General features: G+C 42.7%; 1 protein-coding gene across 1 annotated transcript in view; it reads left to right on the top strand.

Annotated features, from left to right (window-relative positions):
* Nucleotides 1–2518, top strand: part of ZBTB24 (zinc finger and BTB domain containing 24) — a 27474-nt gene that overhangs the window by 18669 nt on the left and 6287 nt on the right. Inside the window, exons 3-4 of the mRNA XM_012651131.1 lie at nt 1292–1459; nt 1957–2040. Of these exons, the coding sequence (XP_012506585.1) occupies nt 1292–1459; nt 1957–2040 (252 nt within the window). The remainder of the gene's footprint in view (nt 1–1291; nt 1460–1956; nt 2041–2518) is intronic.

Raw genomic sequence — 2518 nt, 5'->3', positions numbered from 1 at the left:
GTCAAGGGTAAACACACCTGGTCAGTGCTGCAAGTACATTAGGTGCATGTTTTTATTTACAGTATTTTCAACTTATGATGAGTTTATCAAGTCGTTGCCCAATCATATGTCAAGGAGCATGTATATTCTGAAGTTTTGCAGTCACTTTAGTGTAAATCTGTTTTTTTTCCATTTGGGTAGATACCAGGTAGATCTGCAGTTTGGAAACTATCTTTCAGTTCCAGAAATTTTGGATGTTGAACCTCCTGGACTCATCCTCTAACTTCCTTTTCTCTCATTTTTTCCAGCATTTTTTGCTCTACTTTCTGGGAGATTGCTACTTTATCTTTCAGCCCTTATAGGATTTCTATTTCCACTTCTTTTTTTCACTTCTAGGAGCTCTTTTTTTCACAGTGTAGTATCTTACCTTTGAGCATGTTAATGATAACTTTTACATATTTGTTAGATTTTACCATTTTCTTCATCCTGGGCAAGTTGTTTTTTTTTCTTGTTTGTTTTGGTATCTGTCTCTGCTACTAAGGGGTTTTCTTGAATGCTTGAAATAAAATAAAAATAAAATCACATTTAATCATGAGTGAGTTGCTAAAAGCTCCCAGCACACTGCATGTGTGGAGAGAGCCTGTAAATAGTGGCCTTGCTGGAGGTGGTGTGGCCGGACCCCACCTCCTTGCTGGTGGCTGGCTTCAGCATCTTTGCTCTCTTACCTCAGGCCTTTCAGTAGAAGACCTTTACTGTCCCTCCTGAAGGTGATGGGCCTGACTGCCACGCTATAGAGCTAGAGGGGGAAGCAGGCTGGGGGGAATCTCATCAACCCAGATGTAAATGTTGATATACTCTCCCTGTGGCGATCCTGCTCAGCTGTGCCTGGCAACCCCTAATCCAGAGACCCTTTGTTTTACTGTCTTCAGAGAATATTGTCCATCTTCTGCTAGGGAAAGGGCCAGTTTCCTGGCTGTGTAGAATGGGAGACTGGATCTGGGGTCTAGCCACCTTTGAAACAGACTGTCATTTATCTTCCCTCACCCCTCTTTCCAGAGATAGCAGGTGCCACCCATTCCTGAGCCTTTTGGAGGCCCTGTCTTAAAAATTAGGTTGTGTCAGTGCTACTCACTGTTGGCTTTGGATCCATCTGTTCCAGGTTTCAAAATTTTATTGCTGATGTTGTCTCATATGTTCATTGGCCTTTTGGATGTGTGCCTTTTAAGAGATATCCCTTTATTCTTAATTTAGGAGGGAACAGAAAGATGTGCGGATTCTTGCTTACACCGTGCTTCTGGGGATCTTATTTCAGGAGAGCGACCTTTCAAATGTAATGAGTGTGGAAAAGGCTTTGCCCAGAAGCACTCCCTCCAGGTCCACACCAGGATGCACACGGGGGAGCGACCATACACCTGTACCGTGTGCAGCAAGGCTCTCACCACCAAGCATTCGCTGCTGGAGCACATGAGTCTGCACTCAGGTAGCCGGCTTTGCACCAGAGGGCCAACTGCCAGAAGATTCCCATAACCCAGGGTGGACATTACCAAAATCTAAATGGTGTTTTCTCAGCCTGATATCATTTCCCACGTGGTGTCATTGAAAGACAGAATTATACATCTGTCAGAGTCTAGTTCAGAGTTCTGCACAGCACTGGTCCTTAAGCTAGAGCCTATAATCTGGCTTCTGGGAGTTCACTGTACAAATATGTTTTATTAATTATTTTACTTTGAGTGCCTTTGGGGGAAACTTAAATTCTCCAGTTCTACCCCAATCTCCACCACTCCCTATTGCCTTATATACCTTTGCACATTTATGTTTCTACAGTAGATTGTGAAGGCTTTTGGGTTTGTAGACAAGTCATTTGTATCATTTGTAGAAAATGGGGACCTGGGCCCACTATGGTATTTACCTTATTAGCGAGCACTCTAGGTCTTTATAGGTTTTTGCATGTTTTAGTGTTTTGGTTTTTTTTGGCAGGACAGAAGTCTTTCACCTGTGATCAGTGTGGAAAATATTTCAGCCAGAAAAGACAACTAAAGAGCCATTACCGAGTTCATACAGGTACAATAAAGTCAGAGAAGATTTGGATTGATGGGGAGGAAATGCAAATGCAAATTGTTTCTGAAACATTAGTTAGGTTCATATTGTAGATGATAAATGGGTATTTGGGAAAAAGAGTCTTAGAGAGCAATCTAAATTAGATGTTCTCCTGTTATCCTACGCTAGCTGTGAATTATATTTAATTTTTATACTACAGTTTTGATGCCACACACAGAAACCCTACAGAATCAATATCTTTCAAAAGTGCCACTTGCCTAAGGAGGAGGCTTCAGTTGATTGGTGATTAGTAGTGCCTGGACAGAGACATCATCACCCCATGGCTGTCAACCCAGGCTTTCTCCCACATGGTGCTACCTGTTGTCCTTTTTCTTTCCTGCCAGCTGATAACAAATGAATGTGGGTTGGGAGATCATTTGTGGCCACAGTCACACGAGTGCTTGAAGGGAAAAGGAGATGGGAGGATTAGAAGGGTCCCAGC

This window comes from Propithecus coquereli, unplaced genomic scaffold (assembly GCF_000956105.1).
Source record: "Propithecus coquereli isolate 6110/MARCELLA unplaced genomic scaffold, Pcoq_1.0 Scaffold35, whole genome shotgun sequence".
NCBI classification, from domain to species: domain Eukaryota; kingdom Metazoa; phylum Chordata; class Mammalia; order Primates; family Indriidae; genus Propithecus; species Propithecus coquereli.
Note: the sequence above shows the minus strand (reverse complement) of the source record. Positions and strands in the feature narration are given on the sequence as shown.